The 23043-nt window shown below is 37.3% G+C and overlaps 1 protein-coding gene across 6 annotated transcripts in view; it reads right to left on the bottom strand.

Annotated features, from left to right (window-relative positions):
- Positions 1 to 22409, bottom strand: part of SIK2 (salt inducible kinase 2) — a 132222-nt gene extending 109813 nt beyond the window's left edge. For 5 of the 6 annotated variants that reach the window (XM_067750982.1, XM_067750980.1, XM_067750984.1 and 2 more), the window contains exons 1-3: positions 22134 to 22408; positions 9794 to 9910; positions 7057 to 7120 (exon numbers count right to left, since the gene is read on the bottom strand). In XM_067750982.1, coding sequence (XP_067607083.1) covers positions 7057 to 7120; positions 9794 to 9910; positions 22134 to 22268 — 316 coding nt within the window. In that variant the 5' untranslated portion in view covers positions 22269 to 22408. Of the gene's footprint in view, positions 1 to 7056; positions 7121 to 9793; positions 9911 to 22133 lie in introns of all 6 variants that reach the window. The other variant, XM_067750979.1, reaches the window with a different exon arrangement.
- Positions 22410 to 23043: the final 634 nt, after the last annotated feature.

Genomic DNA, 23043 nt, shown 5'->3' with positions numbered 1-23043 from the left:
CGCTTCTTAGCTGCCTTCTCTCTGAGGTCTCATTATTAATTATAGCTTCACTCATACTTCTACACAGATAATTGTCAAATCTATACCTCTATTACTAAACTCCCCTTTTTTGACAGAAAAGGATTTACTGAGGTATAAATTACATACAATAAAATGCAAATTCTTAGGTGGTTACTTAGATGAGTTCTGATAATGGCATACTCTATATAACCACCACTCAAAACAAAAATAAACAGTTCCATCACTCAAGACAGTTCCCTCTTATCCCTTTGCAGTCAATTTTCCCCTCTCCTCAGAAAGAGTGAAAAGAGACAACCACTTTTCAGCTTCTTGTAACATTATTATTATTATTACTTATTTATTTATTTTTATTTTTGGCTGCGTTGGGTCTTTGTTGCTGCGTGCGGGCTTTCTCTAGTTGTGGCGAATGGGGGCTACTCTTCGCTGTGGTGCGTGGGCTTCTCATTGCGGTGGCTTCTCTTGTTGTGGAGCACAGGTTCTAGGTGCACAGGCTTCAGTAGTGTGGCATGCGGGCTCAGTAGTTGTGGTTCACGGGCTCAGTAGTTGTGGCTCGTGGGCTCTAAAGTGCAGGCTCAGTAGTTGTGGTGCACGGGCTTAGTTGCTCCGTGGCATGTGGGATCTTCCCGGACCAGGGCTTGAACCCCTGTGCCCTGCATTGGTAGGCGGATTCTCAACCACTGAGCCACCAGGAAAGCCCCTTGTAATATTATTATTGTTGCCTGTTTTAGCAGCTTGTTTATGTTGCTGCATGTATAAGTAGTTTATTCCTTTTTATTGCTGTGTCATCTTCCTGTACTGCTGTATTGCTATACCACAATTTGTGCTATACCACAATTTGTTTTGGATACATTTTCCTGCAGATGGACATTTGGGTTGTTCCTGCTTGTGAAAAAGGTTGCTATATGAATATTCTTGTACAAGTCACTTTATGAATATTTGTTTTCATTTTTCTTGAGTAAATACCTAGGAACTGAATTGCTCAGTAACAGGATAGATATAAGCTTAACTTTGTAAAAAACTGAAAAATAGCTCTCCCAAGTGGCTGCACCATGTTACACTCCCACCAGCAATGAATGAGAATACTAGCTGCTTTATATCCTCCTAACATTTCATATAATCTTTTAAATTTTAACCATTCTAGTTGATATGTAATGTTATCTCATTGTAGCTTTTAATTTGCATTTCTCTGATGACTAATAACATTTAGTAATTTTTCATGTGCTTATTGGCCATTTATATATCTTCTTTTGTGAAGTGTTTGGTTCCAGTCTTTTGCACGTTTGTTAAATTGGGTTGTTTGTCTTTTTAGTGTTGAATTTAAGTCCTCTTTTGAAGGTTACCTGTTTCTATCTTCAACTGCCAACAGCTCACATCAAACTAAATGTCCTGATGTTATTTCCAACAGTACATCTAAAATCTAATTTGTAATTTTTTAGTTGGGAACGAGGCCTCTCTATTGCTGTCAACCACATCACAAATATTCTTCAGTCACATTTGCTTTAAATCCTAACTCTCGATGTTTTCCTCTTGACAGTCAATAAGAACTCTTGAGAGATGGCAGATAGTAATTATTAATGTACAGCCTCTGGAATTGCATGGTTCAAATTCAAACTCTCCCACTTATTTGCTGTGTGACTTTGGACAAATTATTGAATCTTTCAGTGCCTATCTTACAAGGTTTTTGTGAGGTTTCAATAAATAAATTATGTAAAGTATTTTAAATAGTACCCAACAAAGAGGGAGTACTCAATAAATATGGCTTGTTGCTATTGTGGAAATGCCTTTTGCCTAAAATCTTTTCTCATGAATCTAACAACTAACATCTTAATCTAGGCATTCAGCCTCTTACCTCTAGACAATAAAAACAGTCCCCTAAATAGCCTCCTTCCTCTCCTCTAATTCAGACTACACACACCTGCTGGACTTATCTTCCTAAAAGTCCTTACACATATCATCACCTTTTGGCTCTTCACCACCTTCTGGCTCACAAATGCCCACTCTGACAAATAATCCTAACCCTTTATCCAAACACTCAAGGTCTTCCACAACTGCTCCTAACACCTCTCTAACATATGCTTCTTACTTATAGCAGTAGGGAAAGAATTCAAAAACTATCAAAAGATTGTGCCTTAAACAGAAAAAGCCAGAAGCTGCAATATAAGCATATTACTTAGGAAAATGGAGGTAAATCTAAATTAATCAGCTGAAAGAAGTACAAGTGGTTGCCTCTGAGAAAGGGAAATGGGGGTGGGGAAGAGGATGGGAAACAGGTATTTTTTGGTAACGAATCTTGCAGAATTATTTGACTTCTTACTTTAGTACATGTTTAACTTTTGTAAAAATAAAAACTTGTAAGATAGAAAGATACAGACCAAGAAAAATGGAAAGGAAGAAAGAAACAAACAGAGAGAGGGAAGAAGGGAGGGAGGGAGGGAGGAAGGAAGGAAGAAAGGAAGGAAGAGAGAAAGAAAGGAAGGAAGGAAGGAAGGAAGGAAGGGAGGGAGACTGATTATTAATTGAGGCAATTTGGTTGTCCTTACCTAAGGATAATCTGTAGACCTATGTAAGGAATAGCTGGGCACATCCATTTACTTAGTTGAGTTATCCTATTTGCAGATTGAAGATTCTGAATTTTATCCAATAAATAATAGGAAGGTAAGTAAAGGTTAATGAACACAGTAGTAATATAACAAAAATAATAGTTGGGGAAGATTAAACAGGAAATATATCAGAAATGTACTTGACTGGAAAAGAAATAGGGCGTGGTAAAACATGAGGTCTTCATAATTGAGACATGAGGGGATGAAAGCCTAGATAAAGGTGATGACTGTGGAAACACAAGGGTTTAATTTCAAGTTATTTTTCAAGAACACAGAGTATGACTTGCTGGCCACCTAAATACAAAACTAAGGGAAAAAAAAGGAACACAATGCCCTCCGGCACAGAGGAGGCACTAAAGGTATATTTGTAAAGAGTAATTCCAACATTATAAACATGAACATTAAATCTTAATATATAGTGCTTAATACATAGTTGAATATTGTTTCTGTGGTTCTGTTTCATCTAAAACAGACTGAAAACATTTTGGCTCAGAATTCACTTAAAACATTATACATATTTTTCATTACTTGATTAATGTTCCATGGACTGCATCTTCCCACTTCTATTTTACTGTCTTCATGGGCTCCACCTTAGAAACTCGCTGGCTTTGCCTGTAATTACTTGAAACTACAGTTTACTCTGTCTTATCTTCCATATTTACTCTAGCTATTTTACATGAAAAATCCCCAAATTATGCTTCAATTTATATAAAACAATGTGATCCAAACCTTCATCATCAATGGTCTTAGCAAGAAGTAGCAACTTAGAATATTCTATTTTCATAGAAATGACACCTAACATATAATAGCCATTTCTATCTAGTTTACTCATAAAACTACAGCCCGGAGCTTTAAAAAATATTCCAATGGGGCTTCCCTGGTGGCGCAGTGGTTGAGAGTCCGCCTGCCGATGCAGGGGACACGGATTCGTGCCCCAGTCCGGGAAGATCCCACATGCCGCGGAGTGGCTGGGTCCGTGAGCCATGGCCGCTGGGCCTGCGCGTCCGGAGCCTGTGCTCCGCAATGGGAGAGGCCACAACAGTGAGAGGCCCACGTACCGCAAAAAACAAACAAAATCCTTCCCTTGACCTCAACTACCTTCTCATTTCTTTTTCTCCCTTTTTGAAGTGGAAATCCTTTTAAGAGTTTTCTGTTTGGCTCTCTCCATTTTCCTCTCTCATCTGCTCTTCAGTGTAGCTTTGGCTCACTCACTCCACCAAAACAGATACAATGGTCAATTGTCATTCTTTATGTCTCTTGACTATCAGCAGCATCTGACAGAGATGTTCACTCTATCCTCCTGAGAACACTTTCTTCATTTGGTTTCCAAGACATTGCATTCCCTTGGTTTTCTTCTCTGTCTTCTTTGCTAGTTCTTTCTATTTTCCTGAGGTTTTAATGTTTGAGTGCCTTGGGGATCAGACATTGGTCTCTTTCCTAATCATATTCTCTACTTGGGTGGTCTCCATCTCTCAAGAAATCCTACTGATTCTACTCATTCAAAACATACCGTGAGTGACCACCTGGCATCATGTACACTACTGCTACCCTGGCCTGAGCCATAATCATCTCTCACTTGGGACTACTGGTCTCCTACCTGGTCTCCCTGTTTCCATCCTTGCTCACTACAATCTATTCTCAACACAGCAGCCAGTGATGCTTTTAAAATGTTAGCTTAGATACAATCACTTCTTTGTTCAAACACCTCTCTAATGGTTCCCTAATTTTATTCAAGGTAAGAGCCAAAGTCCTTACATGGTCTACAAAGCCCCCAAATCTGCCCCACTCCTGCCTCCCATTTACTTTTCTGACCTCGTCTGACCTTTCTAATATTCCTCCTTGCTAGCTCTTGCTCTTCCCTCTTGCTTGCTTCTCTCCACCTACACTGGACTTCCTGCTATTCCTTGAACACACCAAGCACACTGCTGCCTCAGGGGCTTTGCATTTATTCTTCCCTCTCCTTGGGCCACCCTCTCTTCCCCATATCTATATGGCTGTACTTTCTAGTCTGTTCAAATGTCAGCGAGGCCTTCCCTGACCACTCTATTTCATATTGCAATCAACTCTCCCACTCCACATGCCCCCTTCCTTGCTTTATTGCTATAGCATGTACCACCATCTAGTACACTATACAGTTTACTTATTTTGCATATTGTCTCTCTCCCCACACTGAAAGGCAAGGTTCCTGAGAAAAGGAATTTTTGTCTCTTTTCTTCATTGTGGTACTCTTCCCACACAGAACAGTGTGGGACATATAGTCAGCTTTCAATAAAGATTTCTTGAAAGACAATTAATATGGTATAGCCAGCATTGCAGACCAGATCTTTTTGGCTTCAAAGCCCACACCACTTCAGCTAAGAAGCTTCTAGTTGAAACAAATAGCTAAAGAATTTAAATAACTTGAAGACATAGAAATAGCAACTATCCAAAATGAAATACAGACAGAAAGAGGAATTTTCAAAATTGGAATCAGTGAGCAGTGGGAGGATTTCAAACAGCCTAATCTATGTGCAACTGGAGTCTTTGACAAAGAGGCCAGCAAAATAATAGCTGAAAATTTTCTGAATCTGATGGAAACTTAACATTCACAGATTCAAGGAGCTCAATGAACACCAACCATAAGAATCATGAAGAAAACCACACAAAGGCACATCATAATCAAACTGTTAAAACCAGTGGTAAACAGAAAATCCTGAAAGCAGCCAGAGGGAAAAAAAGGCACATTATATACAGAAGAATAAAGGAAAAGGATGACAGCAGATTTCTTGTCAGGAATAATGCAAATGAGAAGACAGTGGAGCAATATCTTTAAAGCACTGAAAGGAAAAAAGTCAACCTAGAATTACATACCCAGTACGAATATCATTTAAAAATAGACAAAATAAGGATTATTTTAGACATACAAGAGCTGAAAGATTTCATCGCCAACAGACCTCCACTGCAAGAAATGCTAAATAAAGTCCTTCAGGCAGAAGAAAAATGATGCCAGATAAAAATATGTATCCATATAAAGGAATGAAGATGAAAACATGCATCTACATACAGAGATGTGGCAATGGTAACTCCACTAGTAAATGTATAAGATTTTTTAAAATATTGAAATCTCTTTAAAACATAATTGATTTTTTAAACAAAATTAATGACACTGTATTTTGTGTTTTATAAAATAGGTATAAATAAAATGTATGACAAAGAAATAACGGTGAGGAAGGGTTAAACAGAAGTATATTATTGCCAGGTTCTTACACTCTATGTGAAGTGGTGAATATTACTTGAGGGTAGACTGTAAGTTAAAGACTTGTACATGAATGTTCATAGCAATTCATGTGTAACAGCCCCAAACTGAAACCAATTCAAATGTCTATCCATACATGAATTGATAAGCAACTTGGGGTATATTTACAAAATTGGATACTACTTACAATAAAATGAAACGATATGTTATTACATGCAACAAAATGGATGAATCATAAAATAATTAAACTGAGAAAAAGAAGCCAGACAAAGAAAGGGTACAGACTATATAAGCACCTTTATATAATAAAACTGTAGAAGACATAAACTAATCTATAGTGACAGAAAACAAATCAGTGCTTGCCTGGTGGTGAGGTGGGGCAAGAAAGATTACAAAGGGTCACAAAGAAACTTCTGTGGTGGTGGTCTGTTTCATACATCTGTGTGTGAAAACTTATTAAATTGTACACATTATATGTGCGCAATTTACTGTATGTGAATTCTTCAATAAAGCTGTTTAAAAAACAATTTCGGACTAAATTTAGGTTAAAAAACAAAACATTTAGACTACCTACAGTGTTCTTGCTCCATAAAGTAAAAATAAAATAGATGAAAGCTAAAACCAATAAAATAGTTATAATTTTTTAAGGGTTAGAGTGGATCATAGAAACCAATTAATCAAATATTTTTTTATTAGAGACAAAGGAACTGAGTCCCAGAGAAGTTTAGTGACTTCCCAGAGGTCTTATAGCTAAAGTTAACAGCTTACTAAACTATAAGATCCACAATAGCAGGGACTGTGTTATTTAGGTCACCACTGTATCCCCTACACCTAGTACAATGTCTGAGACATAGTACAAGCTCAATAAATATCTGACTATCTTTACCCTGGAAAGAAAGGTAAAAAGGAAGATAAATGAAAGAAAATCTCCTTTGCAATATGACTGAAAGTTTCCCCCTATCTTTGATTCTCCAATCTCTCTAACACAGATGAAAGAATTAAGCAATAGCTTTAATATCATAAATACAAGAGACTAAATTATATTCCATATCTTTAGCTTACTGGATATTTTATTATGTTCTAATGCTTAAAAATTTCTAATTCATGTTAGCAACTTTTAAATAAGCAGGAGAATTAATAGAAGATACTCTATTCATAAAGCTTACTGACATTTTCAAATTTAAAAAAAAATGTGCTTACCAAAAATTTCTCCATTTTTGGCATATTCTGTCACAAGGTACAACATGCTTTTGGTCTCCATTACCTATTGATAAATAATTCCACATTAGTCTCACAGGAAAAGATTGCAACATTCTACGGAGTTACCTAAATTAAAACTACTAATAAAAGTATCAAGTTATGAATAATTCAGAAGCTGGTGAGGTTTACAAGACTGACAATATCCTTATGCTAATATTTTTGTGAAAAATCTAGACCCTTCATCTTCCAAATGTGGTCCACAGACCAGCAGCAGGAGCAGCGGCACTGCCCAGGCTTCTGTTAGAAATGCAAAATCTCAGATCCCATGCCAGACCTACTGACAAAGAATTATCATTTTAACAAAATCTTCAGGTGACTACAATGCACATTCATGTTTGAAAAATACTAATATAGGTAACAGGAATTTTGAAGATCAACTTTTTACCTCCTCACTGACTTTTCTAGCTGTGTTTATATGGTAGAGCTTATAAAATAGAGCTCAGGTAATCTGGCCTGTAACCTAGCTAATCTGGCACAAAGTAACCTAGCTACTATACTTTCATATTTTTACAAAGTACTGTTATTTTAAAACATTGTTCAAAAGCTTCTTCATAGCTCCACTGCTATACACTTTTATTTAAATTAGTTTTTCTAAATTCAGAAAGGAACATACATACTGGCACATGCTAACAATGTAATATTTAAGTGCTATCTACTGAAAGGCTAAAAACTAATTTTGCTCTAACATTTAAGTTTAGGACTATTCCTAAAACAGGTCTGAAAACTAAGAGCTACCTACAATTTGGGTCTAAACAACTCCAACAGTAAGTTAATGTAACTGATTATTGGAGTTCATATAAAGACAGAATTATCATGTGAATCGTGGTAGTTTTTTGGTTTGTTTGTTTTGTTTTTTAATTGAAGTATAGTTGAAGAATCATGGTAGTTTTAACCTCAGTTTGAGTTATGGGTCATCAGACTTCTAAGGATGTGATTAGTTTCTTATAAGTATCCTCTTTAGGGAAAAAAAGAAGAAGCCTAAGGGGAGAAACACTCTGACATAACTTTGCTCTAAGAGGCCCTCTGCAGTTTTAGGAATTGTTTTGAGTGGCACACCATAGTCTCTCATTCTCAACTAGCAGTAATGCTCTCCAATGGTCTCCACGTGGTTTACATTATAAATCTCTATTGATAAAGTCATTTAGTCAAATATATACATGTATGTATGTATAGAGGTAAATGTATATATACACATATATGTATATATATTTATGAGTATATACACATAGAGACACAAATTACATACTTGTGCCATTTTATAAATATATTATATACATTATAAGAGGCACACAAGAAGATAAATATAAAAGATTAACAGAATTAGAAGTTCTAATATTTTCTTATTATACCCCAAGGGATACTTGTGCTAACCAATTTGAGTGCACAGAGTAGCGTGCTAGCACTAGCTCTCTGAGGAAAAAAAAAAGAGCCTGACTTGTAAACCAATTTCTGTGGTGTAAAAATACTCCTACCATCGCTGATTTTGAGCTATTGACACTAACATGGTGTTAACTGGCTCATAAAAGTTCTGAAAATTTAACAATCAGCTCTCACAAGCAAGTACAGGCTGAGCCCAGCACACCACTAGGTACACACATCATACTTAGAGATCAAAGTCATAGACTAGCATACTGTAACATTTTAGCTTAAAAACAGTTTTCCAATATAAAAATTCTAAATATTAAGGAATAGAAATATAAAAAAGGGTTTTATATTACATTATCATTCTTAAATATAAATTACTCTTCAAAAATCTGAGAAAAATCTTCCTTTTACAAAAACATGGCTTGGGCTTCCCTGGTGGTGCAGTGGTTAAGAATCCACCTGCCAATGCAGGGGACACGGGTTCGAGCCCTGGTCCGGGAAGATCCCACATGCTGTGGAGCAACTAAAGCCGTGCGCCACAACTACTGAGCCTGCGCTCTAGAGCCCGCAAGGCACAACTACTGAGCCCGTGTGCTACAACTACTGAAGCCTGTGCACCTAGAGCCCATGCTCCGCAACAAGAGAAGCCACCACAATGAGAAGCCTGCGAACCGCAATGAAGAGTTGTCCCCGCTCACCACAGCTAGAGAAAGCCCACGCACAGCAGTGAAGACCCAACACAGCCAAAAATAAAATAAATTTTAAAAAACAACAACAAAAAAAACATGGCTTTACACTTGAAAGAGGTGCAGCTTACTTTAACAAAACTGTATCTTAATAAAGTTAATTAAAAAAAAGTAACTTATTTACTTTATCTGATAAAAGAACCCCCTCCAAAATAAACATTTGGCTCTAGGTATTATAAAGTATGCCACTAAGTAATATACTATTTTAGCCTTTGTATTTCATAAAACATAAACAATATATTTTTTAAGTAAGCAAAACTGCCATATCCTCATTAATGTTACCACCACCAAAACCCAGTAGGTTTAAGCATGTTATCATAAACGCACAACTACAAACTTGGCAATCAAATAACTTACAGTCTGAGAGACAACTTAAAATTAAGCTGCTAGCAGTTTTTTATTTCTTAATTTTTAATTTAAATATAGAAAAATGGATGTATTCAGATGAATAAAAGCATATAGTTATCTTTTTATAGACTAAAAAACTAACATAAAAGAGAAAAATGATGATGTAAAATAGAGTATTGAATGTAAAAAGCATGGAGAGGTGTAAAGCTAAGTCATACCTGATAAAGTTTGATTATGTGAGGGTGGTCTAACATTTTCATTATTTGTACTTCTCGGTAGATTTTCTCAAGGTTCACTGCATCCAGCTGAGACTTATCTATTATTTTTATCGCCACCTGCATCCCAGACACAAATAAATACAATTAGTATACAATGGTTAACATTTCCAGTTAAGAATCTTTTAAAAAAATGACATCTAAGACTTCGCCTGTAGGTCCCTGTGACGATGATAACTAGCTTAAATTCAATGCTCATTCATTCATCATTCAACAAGTATTTCTTAAACATCTACCATGTATAAGGCACTGTGGCAGATTGTTTGGGAGTGTCTCTAATGTGCTATGAAGAATAACCCTGCAAAGATACTTGAATAAAACATATTTCTCTTTCAGTACAACTGTAACTCCTTATTCCACTTAAAAACCGAAAAAATAAAATCTCAGCAGTTTCAATTAGTTATCATCCCACTGCAAAGTACCTATAAACAAATGATCAGCCAAGTAAAAGACAGTTTCTTTTATACTGAAATACAATTGTTCTAGAAAAGCAAGTGATAGGTTCCAAAGCATAGAGATACACCTTTCTGGAAAAAAACTAAGTGTAAATAATTAAAACTCATCTACATGAAAAGATACCAATTGGATTAAATTTTGTTTTAAAAATCAAGTGCAAAAACTCAAATGTTAGTAATCACACTAAATTTTTACTTCCTTAAAGGAATTTGATTTCAAAAAATGTGGCCTCTTCCTGTCATAACTAGATAGGAACCCAAACCACTCAAAAGTTAACAATTTGAAGGAAATGCATCTGAAGGTGAATAACTAGGTAGTCAGAAATCAACAATCGCGTACTTTCTTCATGGAACCAAAAAGAACTAATTTTTTTTAAATTAGTATTTGGCATTTGGTTAGGAAATAAGCTATTCTGACTCAGATAAAACTTTCAGAAAATCGGGAACTACCCAAACTTTAACAAGTTCTGAAAAAACTCTGAAATGTACTTCACATTCTACCCAAAAGCATTCTGAACATAATTCGGTCTTATGTTGTTGTTTCAGGGTAATTTTTTTTTTTTTTTTTTTTTTTTTGCGGTACGCGGGCCTCTCACTGTTGTGGCCTCTCCCGTTGCGGAGCACAGGCTCTGGACGCGCAGGCTCAGCAGCCATGGCTCACGGGCCCAGCCGCTCCGCGGCATGTGGGATCTTCCCGGATCGGGGCACGAACCCGTGTCCCCTGCATCGGCAGGCGGACTCTCAACCACTGCGCCACCAGGGAAGCCCCAGGGTAATTTTTTATATCAATTATTGTATGTGGTATAATAGTTCAATACTCCTAAAAGGTAATCAAGAAAATAGGACTCAACCTGTCAACTCACTTAATTCCCTTAGGCTCCTGTTAATACATTTTTTCTTCTTTCATTACAGTTGCCCTGTCCTTTCCTGTTATCTCTTAAAGTTCTACAGTAAAGTTTACTTCTTACCTTTCTCTATTTCTATTTTGCTGTCCATAGCTTGTTTCCTAATTTGAATTAATTGTAACTCATAGAAGAACTCAAGCTTCCCAAGGGAAATAAGATTACTAAACATGACAAGTAAAATTAAATTTATTGCCTAAGAAGAAAGGGGGTAGCTCCTTCTCTAGGCAGTAAAGTTTGCAGGTTTTGTGATAGCTATTTTCATTATGTTTGGTGGTATTTATTCCCATATCAAAATATTCTAGAAAGTAAAAAGTGCTAAACTTTGACTGCTAGAGGAGTGACTGATTAATATTGTACTTGCTAGTAGGAACATTATTGAACCACCTCAAACCAATACATGTAAGATGACCGCCCTGCCCAACTACAGTATGATAGAATACAGGATTATCAGTTATTTTGGGTAACTTTGGGTAAAAGCTGCCAGATAAAAAGATAAGTGTATATTTTAATTTCCTCAACATTCCTTAGGAAGGTAACATGGAATTTCATAGACATGCATATTTTGAAGAAAATTTCTTGCCCTACAATTTCTGGAGTGCATCTACATACCAGTAGTCCCTCCCTAACAAAAAGCTTTTATAATGAAGTGGGTCACAATTATCTAATAAACAGAAAAAATAAATAAATAGAAAGGAATCATGGTTTTAAAAATCTCAGCATGGTTATTGTCATTAAGAAAATTTTTTATTATATATATCTTGAGCATCATATTTAATGTTAAAGAAAAAGTTTAAATACTAAATACCAATTAAAGTGAGGTATTACCAAGAGATTTCTCCTCTTTGATACTCTTTTGGAATCTGGGCCTCAAATAATGAAAAAGTGAAAAATATATGTTACCTAATTAAATTTTATTAAGTTATAAACTCATTATTTAACTGTTCTCAGCCAAAAAATTCTCTAATGACAAAATATAATTCTCTCCTCAATTTTATCTCGGGTCACAGACTGTATGTATGTGGACCACAAGGCTATATATTTGTATCTTCACACTGTTACCCCTTGTTTGTAAGGCTGCTTTCAGAGGATTATGAAAAAGTAGATTGTGTGTTAGCATGCTCCTTGTAATAGTCAGGGCTAGTCTAACTGCTATAACAAGTAGACCCCAAAACGTACAATGATTTGAACACAACGGAAGTTTATTTTTCATGCAGCAAAACTGGACGGATAAAGAAGTTAGCAGGTAGCCCTCTTCCATGCAGTCATACGATGTATACAAGGAGTCTTTATTACCTTTAAAGGGTTAAATAAAGGTGGTAAAGGGTAAAGGATAGACAGTCCTGGGAATTCCCAGGTGGTCCAGTGGCTAGGACTCTGTGCTTTCACTTCAGGGGGCCCGGGTTCAATCCCTGGTCGGGGAACTAAGATCCCACAAGCCACGCAGCTCATGGCCAAAGAAAAAAAAGGACAGACAACCCTGAAGGTTGTCCCCATTCCAGTCAGACAGAAGGAGAAAAAAGCTTGGAGGAGCCCTCCTGAGAGGTTTTTATGGGCCAGTCCTGGAAGTGACACACAATAGTTAAAACTTAGTCATATGACCATACCTAAATGTAAGGGAGGCCAAGAAACATTTGAGCTGTAGGTCCAGGAAGAAGAGGAAAGAGTGGAGTTTTGGTGATCAGGTAGTCATCTCTGCTATACTCTTCCAGGTAATTTCTTAACAATGGGACTCTTTACCAAGTACTTCCCAGAAATATGATGATGACTTTCACAATTGTACAGCACTTTTTAATCTAACATGATACTTTCATATATTTTATCTCATTTATATCTCAATTTTTTGAAGTAAATGGAACAAGCAGTACACTCATGAGTTGATGAAACTGAGGTTCAAAAGATGTTACATAATCTACAAAGGTTCTAAAGCTCAAGTGAATTAATGGGAAATAACCCACAGGCCTTCTAACTTCAAGTTCCATCTTTTCACTCTTCAATGAGCCTATTATTCACACATTTACTGAGCACCTGTTGTATGCCCGGAATTATGTCCAGAATACAAAAATGAACAATATATGATTCCTACCTTCAAGGAACTTAATAGGTCTGTGAGAACAAAGAGAACACATTTTGGAAAACAAATTTAATGAACAACAAACATCTGCATTGGAGGATTTCCCCAATGTTGTACGAAATTCTGAATTTACAAAAGAGCTGTGCTCCACTAGTTCATTTTAAAGATAACTATGGGGCTTACCCTGGTGGCGCAGTGGTTGAGAGTCCGCCTGCCGATGCAGGGGACACAGGTTCGTGCCCCAGTCTGGGAAGATCCCATATGCCGCACAGCGGCTGGGCCCATAAGCCATGGCCGCTGAGCCTGCGCATCCGGAGCCTGTGCTCCGCAGCGGGAGAGGCCACAACAGTGAAAAAGGCCCGCGTACCGCAAAACACACACACACACACACACACACACAAAAGATAACTATGAACTTAGATTTCTGGGAACTTCCTCTCTGCATCCCTTCCCTACTTAGTTCTGAACATAGTACCAAGGACAAAATCTCATGGTTACAACAAAGTCAAGCAAGGGACTCCAAATCAAAGGATCCATTTTTGGTGTTGCTCATCTAAATTATTCAACTAATTCCCAATTATGCATACAATATCTTAAAAAAACCTTCAATGAATTTATATGGTGATAAAAAATTAATATTTCTTCTGCTAGGACACAAAAGGAAGGTTTCCTATACAACTTTGGAGAGCGTATTGGATAAACTAGAATAATTACTATCAAACTAAATCCCATGTAAAGTAGCAACACTGGATATTCAACCTCATAAATAGGAAAATGTATATATACTTAATATAATGTTATATGTCAATTATATCTCAAAAATACTTTTTCAAATTATATTCATAAAGATGAAAAAACACCCTTGTGAGCTAAAATTCAATGAGATGGCCATTTTTATATACTGTTAGTAGGAATTTAAAATAGGTTATAATTTTTCTGGAAGGTGATTTGGCAATCTTTTGCAAGAACCTTAAAAATCATCCATCCCATTTAGCCTAAGGCTTCTATTTCTGAGCATTTATTTGTAGAAAATAATCTGAAATGATGATGAAGATTTGTGTGTAAATATATTCAAGAGTATTGCTTATAATATAAAAAATAGAAACAATAATTGGGAAATAAGTACATGATTTATGGTAGGTTTATATTATGACCGTTATACAGCTATTAAAATAGTTCCTTTTAATAATATGGAGAAATGACGAGACTAAAATATTAAATTAAAAAATGAGGATATCATTGCAGTCTCAACACAAGGTATATATAGAAAAAGACCAATAAAAACTAGATATAAATATGACAAAAATGTTATTGGTGGGTGAAAAAAAAAATCATGAATTATTTTATTTTCCTGATTTACTTTTCAGTGCAATTTTTCTTCAATGAGCATGAACTACTTTTTTAATAAGAAAAAAAAAGAAAAGTGAAATGAAGTTATATTTATTATATATGCTAACTTCTCCATCTGTGAAACATTAGTCATTTTCATTTTATTATTTCTCTAAGTTCTCTATAAAATGGTTATATTATTTAATAAGATTTAAATATTAATTATGAAGACTATATACATAGAAATGTTTCCAACAATGTTAAGCAAAAAAAAAAAGTAAAAGTAACAACTATGTAAAACACAAATTTGCAAAGAAGACAAAGAATTAAATGTAAGAGCAGAAATGAAATAGTGTTAAGCTGATGGATAAAAGGGATTTTTTCAAGTTTCAAAATGTAATTTAATGGTAATGGTACACTTTTTGATACTTTTAGAAACAATTATTTCACTTCTCATAAAAGAAATATTAATCTCATGCACTTAAAGAAACCACACACAAAACTGGCTTTGGGGGACTTTATAAGGAGTTACACAATAAGAGCTATCCTTCTAGTAAAAAATCAGAAGGGATTAACATATGTTTGCTGTCTCAGGTAATATGTGGTTCAGTGCTATTTACTACTAATACACTAATTCTACACTGTCCTTCTGAAGTACCAAGGAGCAAAATCCTTACCATATAATTAGACCTCTGAAATTAAAAAAGTGAACGCACTTTTCAAGCTTATACATTAAATCACAGGTAGAATCAGAACATACCAGCCTATTGTTTGATTGAATAGTGATTGTGATTGAGTGGTCTACAATGAAAGGGTTTCTGAAAGCAGTAATAAAACTGACATGGAGTTCTCCAGTTATCCTTTAAGAATAAATAAACTTTTTTTCCAGTTTAAAATTTGACTTTTAAAATGTAAGAATTTACACAATAAAATAAATCCTCATTAAAATTTAATCTGACTTTTATAATGGTGTGTAAGGAAAAGAGATTGGAGGAAAGGTAAATGTCACTACACTTTTAGATCCATAAAAATTGAACAGAGAATTTTTAAGACTATAAAACGAAGTGATTAAAAATAATCTCTTAGGGCTTCCCTGGTGGCGCAGTGCTTGAGAGTCTGCCTGCCGATGCAGGGGACACGGGTTCATGCCCTGGTCCAGGAAGATCCCACATGCCACGGAGCGGCTGGGCCCGTGAGCCATGGCCGCTGAGCCTGCGCTCCACAACGGGAGAGGCCACAACAGTGAGGGGCCCGCGTACCACAAAAACAAACAAACAAACAAACAAAAAATAATCTATCTTAAAAAGTACTTAAATAAATCAACAAAAAGAAAACTCAATTAAAAAAACTGGCCCAAAGACAAAAAGCAATTCACAAAAGAAATGTAAACAGTCATCTTATAAAACTGTAATCAAAGTAAATCAAAGAAATGCAAATTCAAATAAAAATATTGTTTTTCCCTATCAAACTGGGAAAGATTTAAAAATTATGTATTCTTCCTGACAAAAATTACTAGGTACTCCTATTTTGGAGGTAATTTGGCATCTCATGCCATCAGATATGGATGTAAGGACATACTCCCTGACCCAAGAATTCCACTGCTATGGGATTACCCCGAGGAAATAATCAGATAGATGCACAAAGATGTATATACAGGAATGTGCTCTGAAATATTATTTTAGAAAGAGAAACAGCAAGAGAGAGAAATAATCTAAATGTTCAATAACAGGAAATTGATTAAATGAAATACAGAGAGTCAAATGCAAGGATATTATTTAACCATGCTTTTAGACATTATTTTTTTAAATGGGAAAATGTTAATAACAGATTTAGTAAAAAACACAGATTATATGTATAGATGACATCAATTTTATTTTATATATATATATATATAAAATATATGTGAATAGCTAAGAGTATATGAACCAAATATTAACAGTGGTTGTCTCTTGGTCTGGATGGTGGAATTAAAATAGGAATGTTTATTTTCTTCTTCAAGTTTTTCAACAATGTCTACAAAGAACATACATATCTTTTGTAATTGGGGGAAAAACACATAAATACTATGTTTACTTTAAAGAAGAAAAAACAAATTTTCAGTTTAATTCATCCAAGATTCCCATGTTAACCTGTTTAAAGTATTTTTTAAATGTTTTTTAAAATGAAAAGTTTCTGATGAAATTCCCAAATGTAACCATCTTTCACGCTTCCAATAAACTCAAACTGGATATATGGGCTGCTTCTCTTTGAAGGGTGAGAAGGCATTCTCCACAAATGTCCTGTATAAAGGAACTTTTACATAAATGACATATTTTAAAAATACGGAGGTGGAAAGTAGAAGAGGTATTAGGTACACTAAAGAGGAAAGAAAGATATCTTAATGAATTTCTGGAATCCATTTGGCTCCAAGGAAATGAATCTGCCATCAGTAGTGGGCCATAAATCAAATAACATCATGTGAATCCAGGAATCGAGGCCAGTTTCAGTTATTTCCAAATAAATGGTTTCTTAATTGCCTGATGACTGGGACAGAATTTCCCAGTGGAATTAAAAGCAGAATGCATGAAACCCTGTTAAGCATTTCTACAGAATATAAAAATTTATACAACTCGTATTTTGCATGTTTGTCTCCCCCTCCTCCCAAAGAACAGATCATTCTGAACAATATGTAGCAGAATAAACTTGACAAATTTTACTTGTCTGGAGTGCCAAGAAACTAAAGAACAATTTCTAGTAAAGCATATATGTTCCATGAAAAATCTAATTTTTATTTCAACACACAGTTAAAGATCATACATAGGCCTAGATACAAACATTACTGGTTAACTTATTTGGTAACAATTCCTCCTGTTGCACATAGTACAGCTGCTTCTTGACATCTGGAATATTTTATAGAACAAGATTAACACCAAGACTACAGAGAGGAGTCTTAAAATTTTAAAGCAAAATATAAAATTCAAATGTATTAAAAAATTGAGTTCTCTTCCTCAAGAAATACCATAATCAGGGTGTAATATGCCCTTCTTTTGTTTCTACCTTTGCTCTAAAAATGCAATTTTGTACTTAACTATTTGGAAAGCTTTAAAAATGCTTACATTTTAAGGTAGTAGTTAGTTTACGAATTATGCCTAAATATAAAAGTGCCCAAATGCACACAGAATGATTTTCAGTGAAAAAAGCAGTTTTTGAAAGTCCCTTGCTATGCTTTATATTCCAGATTTTCTTAATTATAAGTAATACCTACATGCCATTTTAATAAAATAATTTTCAGAATCTGTGTGAAATATCTTTAAGATTCCATGGACCACACATTCATATGCTCTTTAGCCAAGCAACACAAGAGGTATGGTATTGAGGAAAACTCAATTATCACAGAAAAGGTGTGAAAATAACTAATGATGGTTATCTCTGGGTGGTGATATTATAGTTAATTCTTTTCATTTATCTTCACTTTTAAAAATGTTCAATAATAAACATGATAGATTTGATAATAAAAATACACTATTTCTTTAATGTAAAAACAATACCTTCTTACTTGGTAATTTCCCTTCTAGGAATTTACCTCCAATCTCTCCCCCTTAAAATAACTGAAAATGCAGATACAGAGTTATATACATAAAAATTATTCACTGCAAATTATTTATTGTAAGTGAAAACTTGAAACTGCATAATGTTAAATAAGAAAACTGTTAAGTAAAATAGGATTCATCTACAAGGTAGAACATTATGCAGCTATTAAAAATGTTTAATAAAGTTATATATAATAAGCAAAATGTTTAGGCTATAATGATAAGTGGAAAAAGAAGATACAATTTATATAAGTATATCTACCATGTGATCTCATCTATGGGGAAAAAAAAGCATTAAAAAAAAAAGAAAGACTGGAGGGAAATATACCATAATGTTAAGAATGATTTATTTCCACTGAGGGAGGAATTACACATGTACTTTTTTGTGCACTATATTCTTCTTGATATTTTCTACAGCAAGATTATGTTTCTTTTATAGAGACAAAAAAGTTTAAGGGCACAAATGACTTTTCTGAAATTTTATTTAACAGACAAAAAAACAACAACAAAAAACTAGTCATATGCTTAGTTAGAGGGAAAAAGTTCTTTACTAGTGCAGTATTAATAAAATACACTTCTCAAGGACACTCACAGCATAGCAAACTAGCAACCACTACTGCCTAAAATAGTTTAACAGTCTAAATGCTACTATTCTTTTTCCATTATGTTAATTTTATAAAATTAGCTACTCTAATTCATAAATCACAAACCAATACTACAAAGCTTTTATGAAGTATTATATTAAGAAGCTGGATTCTACCATCACCTGCCTTCCCTTTTGTGTGTAAAATTTACATAGAGATCTAACATTAGAACACTGCTTCAGATGATGATGTAATTATATTTCTTAAACAATGTTAAGCTATTTGATAGATTAGACCAAAATGAAGATCTCTTTTGTCTACTGATTTTTTTTTTCCACCTAAAAGGCAGTATTGGATCTCCCAAGCTCTGTGAAAATACATCATTTTTCAGTGATACAGAACAAGAGACGGAGAACCAATTAAAAATAAAAGGGTCCAACTGTTCATCACTTAGCTGTTCAAACTGAACCCTAAAATTTGCCTGGAGTTCAAACTTGGGAAAAAAGACCCTTACATTTTATTTTATTTATTTTTTGCGGTACGCGGGCCTTTCACCGCTGTGGCCTCTCCCGTTGCGGAGCACAGGCTCCGGACGCGCAGGCTCAGCGGCCGTGGCTCACGGGCCCAGCCGCTCCGTGGCATGTGTGATCTTCCCGGACCGGGGCACGAACCTGTGTCCCCTGCATCGGCAGGCGGACTCTCAACCACTGCGCCACCAGGGAAGCTCAAGACCGTTACATTTTAAAACACACAAACTAATACTGATGTCAGTGCATACTATATTGAAGAAATCTTTCTAAGCAGTAAGTATAATCATATTTTATTGATATTGTTCTTTATGCCATATTAATTGTTCTCACTATAATTACTGTATGTTCAGCAATGAGAACCTCAAATAATGTTAAACAACACTTTAAAGTTTCCACTATCCATCTTACTTATAGTATTTGAGGTAGTTGTTGTATTTATTAAAGATACAAATATTTACCCAGTGAATAAAGATAAAAAATACTGCTTTAAATCCTCATTAACAAATAGCAAACTACAGTAAGAAACAATTGCATCTGTGCTAAACAATTCTTAACGAAAATTACCACAAAAGTTCACAGAGCAACTTTATAAAACTTGACATGTACAGGAACTTTTCTCTTCATCAATGCCTTGCTATCTCCCTCACCCCTCTCATCTTTAATATCTCCAGTTACAATAAATTACCACAACACTCATACCCACCCATCTTAAATTCACACTATTTCTTTTTAAATGTTAAGAACACTTTCTTAGAAAAGCAACGATAGATGGGTTCTACAGACTAGAAATTTAGCTTTTACTTTAAATCATTTTACACAAATATACTATGCACACAATTCAGGATCTGAGTGCTCTTTCATGATCTGACCTGTGCCTTCAATTACAAATGCGTTGATCTCACTGATAGCCAAACCATGATACTACTCCACACTGCCCCCTAGCCCTACAAAATATATCAGTTTAAAAGTTACGGTTTGAAAGGACAACCTCAAGAAAAAGTGTCAGTCACTTATCAGCTCCCCTTAAGCAGTTCTTAAATAGATACTATATTACCTAAATTTGACCTAATAAGTAACAGCTGACAATTAAATCTTTCAATTAATACTTATAAGAGCTGATGAGAAAAAAATGTTATGTGCTGATGGGTTTGGAATTCAACCACCTAATAATCTAGTTCAAAAGTTCTGTAGAAGTCCTTTGTGAAATTTGTTTGATTTTTAGAGTCATTAAGCAAGGACCCATATAAAAATACCCATTACAAATGCCTTCTTTTCACGTAATTAAAGGGCAAATAGCATGGCATTGGGCCATCGTTCTTTGGAGGAATGGAATTAACTTCTTTCTTCGTTTTTAAAAATGCTGGGATCAGATTAAGTAATCTCACTATAGTCACATTATTTATCAATACAAACTTAACCTAAATTTCTAACTCTGGTAAATTTGTGAGAGGAAAATTTGTGATTTTGGTCCTGATGCTAAAAACATAAGCCGGATTTCGGCTGCCTCCGGATAAGCAGGGGAGGGCAAAAAGTGAGGATGACACAATGACATATGCCCCTTCTTTTTGGAAATGGAATTCTTCACATTCAGCAAAACTTCTAAGAACAACAGCTACAAAAATCCCTCTAGTTTTCAAATGTCCTTTACCTTACACAGCCATTCTGAAAAAGAATTCTACGTTCATATCCGAACTCTGCTACATTTCGCACTAATAAGGGGAAACACTGAATAGGATGAAAACTGGAAGAAAGAAAAAAACTGAAAAAGGGTGAAACTCCAGAACAACTACAATGAGGCACAGTAGAGTACGTCAAAAACACAAGGTTTTATTCTAAAGAACGGTTTTGTTTCTACCGTTTTTCTAAAGTATTTAATTTGCACGTCTTAAAATAGAGACCCTGAGGAGAGCAGCTCGAAGCGGTGAAAGGAAGGGGGGGGCGGGTTAGGTAAGAACAGAGACTTGCGAGAAAATATGTGCGGTGCATTAGAATGTGCAATGGAGGGGGGGATGCTAGCTTCACCGTCAGGAAGCAGTCGAGGGCTTTATGAGTAGAGAGGCAGAATATGCTGCGGCTTAAGGAACGCGTACTCACAGCCAGAATGCACACCTGGTAAAGGGATAACCTAGGATAAGAAAGACCAACCCACCAACTGTGCAAATGCAGAGATGACCATTTTAACCAGCTCTATTGTCTGGAGTAATAGGTGGAAATGCCTCAGGCACGAGATCAAACTAGCCTGACACTAAGTCAGAGATACTGTCTGGCAAAAAGAGAAAGAGAAGATGGACAGTGGCGGCCCGGGCATTCCCGGCCAGTGGCCCCTTCCTCGTGCGGGGGAGGGGCGCCGGGATCCCGGGAGCCGCGCGAAGCCCAGTCCGGGGAGTCCGAGCACAGGCGGTCCCCTCCTCGGGGCTGGCAACGTCTCTCACCGCGCAGCCCAGGAGCACGGAGACTTCCCCTCCCACCCCACCCCCAGCTGAAAGCAGGGAAGACGCGGAACTTGGGCTCCAGAGCGGAGGCCACAGACCAGGTCACGGCTCGGGTGGGAGGCTCTGGGTGAAATTCCGTGTGGCCACGGTGGTGGCCTAGGAAAGGCAAAGCCCCTGCTGGTCGGGCTTCCAATCGGACGACACTGGGGTCCGGGTGACGCGGCCCCGGTCGCTGCGGCGCTCACCGACCCCTGGACCTCCTGGGTCCTTATACTCCCAGGCCCTCTCGCCTCAGCTAGTGACCCGGCCTCTCGGATCTCCCCAGGCCCCCGCTGCGGCCGCCCCTCTCGGTCAAGCTCCTCTCCAGAACCCTCGCCTCGGACGCTCCCGCCGAGCCCCGGGCCGCACCTCCGTCCTGGTGATCCGGTGTCGCCCCAGCTTCACCACGGCGAAGTTGCCTTTCCCCAGCGTGCCCTCGATTTCGTAGAACCCCACCCGGACCGGCCCGCGCTGCAAGTGCCTCGGGCCATCCGCCATGACCATGCTGGGCCCCGCTGCTAGACACTGCGGACTGGAGCGCGGGCTGGAGGGCGGCGGGCAGGCTGGCTGGCTGCTCAGCTCCGCTCGGCCGACGGCCGCTCCGCTCACTCCTTCGCTCAGTCCCTCCCGCTCCGCAGGGCCCAGCCAGGCGCGCGCCGCCGCTGACGTGCGCCGACGTCAGGGGGCCGGGGAAGAGGGGCGGGGGCGGGACTGGGCCTCGATTGGTCACCATGGCGACCGGAGCACCGCGGACGTCCGCGGGCGGGCGGGTGTGAGGGAGGGCAGATGGGCGGGGCCTGGACGGCGCGTTTCTTCCGGGCTCCGGCGCCCTCCATGCTCCCCGTTGCCTCGCCGCTGCCAGGGGCGGGATAGCAGCCCGGCCCGCCCAGATCCTCGGCCACCCAGCCGAAGGGCAAGAGCGAGCCCTGGTGGGCGGAGCGGAGGGCTGCAGAAACCTGGGTCTGGCTCGGGTCTCCTTACCCCACCCCGGCGTTCCCCGCCCACCCGGGGACCTTCCCGCCAAAACCTCTCACCTATGACTACTGTGCGTCCTAAATTTGGAAAGGGCAAAGAACTGTGGCTGAGCAATGCATTGCTCACAGGCTCCTTTCTTTGTATCCTTTTTCATCTGTTTCTATATAAATCCCTCCAAATTTGATGTCTCTTAAGAATCATTCTGACAGCATCGCGGGCGCTTGTAGACTCACAGAATGTCAGCGTTGATGAGACCTTGGAGATCACCTAATCCAGGGATTTGAAGCCTCAAATGGGCTTTGGA

The sequence above is a fragment of the Pseudorca crassidens genome, chromosome 9 (genome assembly GCF_039906515.1).
Source record: "Pseudorca crassidens isolate mPseCra1 chromosome 9, mPseCra1.hap1, whole genome shotgun sequence".
Classification (NCBI taxonomy): domain Eukaryota; kingdom Metazoa; phylum Chordata; class Mammalia; order Artiodactyla; family Delphinidae; genus Pseudorca; species Pseudorca crassidens.
This window is presented reverse-complemented; position numbering and strand designations above follow the sequence as displayed.